Here is an 873-nt window from a genome sequence, read left to right as displayed (position 1 = left end):
CTCATCTCAGGATTACTGCATGGCCATCATCTACAAGAAAAGAAACAAGCCAAAAAAAAAAAAGAAAGAAACAAACATGCAAAGGCAGAGTTTAAGAGTCATCTGCAGCACTTGCCGTGGCAGGTGAGGCAGTGCCCACTGAGGGTGCCAGTATCCCGAAGTCATAGCTGAAAATAACCAAGAAAAGAGAGAAAGAGAGCACTCATTGGCCATCGCAGACCTTATTTCTCTCCTTCGCAGCTCGCTCTGCTCCCTCTGCAACCATATCCGACAAACCCGATATGGCTGAGATTGAGAAGTCCAATAAATCGAAATTGAAGAAAACAGAAATGCAAGAGAAAAATCCACTGCCTTCAAAAGAAACTATTGAACGGGAGAAGCAAGCAGGCAAGTCGTAATGAAGCATGCGCTGCCAGTATGCGCTGTACATTCCACAAGCAATGCCTTCCTATTTTACTTCTTTTAGCTGTTTAGCTTTGTAAGAGACAAAGAGGTTGGATCAAGTTTACATGACTGTGCCATCCTTTTACACATAAAGAAAGGAGAACTACTAACAATGTGTAGGCCATGGCCTGCCTCCTTCATCTGCCTGTCTGACTGGAAGGGAAAAAAATTGTTGGTGAAGGAGGGAGTTGGGTAGGACGACTGTGAACTCTAGAGTAAAAAGCAAGCTGGTCCAAGATGTCCTGTGGGCTGTGAAGTCCAGTTTAGAGGGTCATTTCCTTTTTGTTGCAATGTTTTAAATACTGGAATGCACATATTTTTTAACACAAATAAAAAGTTTTAAAATGTTAAGAAAAAAAGGTGAGGAGAGAGAAACTGAGAAGATAATAGTGAAGAGAAGAAAAGGAGGACAAAGAAAATAGGGAGAAA

General features: G+C 41.7%; 1 protein-coding gene across 1 annotated transcript; it reads left to right on the top strand.

Annotated features, from left to right (window-relative positions):
- Window positions 1-269: 269 nt before the first annotated feature.
- On the top strand, window positions 270-398 carry LOC112578478 (thymosin beta-4-like). The gene has a single exon (XM_044926023.2). It carries the CDS (start codon window positions 282-284, stop codon window positions 396-398), a length of 117 nt encoding a protein of 38 aa, XP_044781958.2. The 5' UTR covers window positions 270-281.
- The last annotated feature ends 475 nt before the right edge of the window (window positions 399-873 follow it).

Source organism: Bubalus bubalis, chromosome 2 (assembly GCF_019923935.1).
Source record: "Bubalus bubalis isolate 160015118507 breed Murrah chromosome 2, NDDB_SH_1, whole genome shotgun sequence".
In the NCBI taxonomy this organism is placed as follows: domain Eukaryota; kingdom Metazoa; phylum Chordata; class Mammalia; order Artiodactyla; family Bovidae; genus Bubalus; species Bubalus bubalis.
The sequence above is the reverse complement of the archived record's forward strand: the minus strand, read 5'-3'. Positions and strand labels throughout refer to the sequence as shown.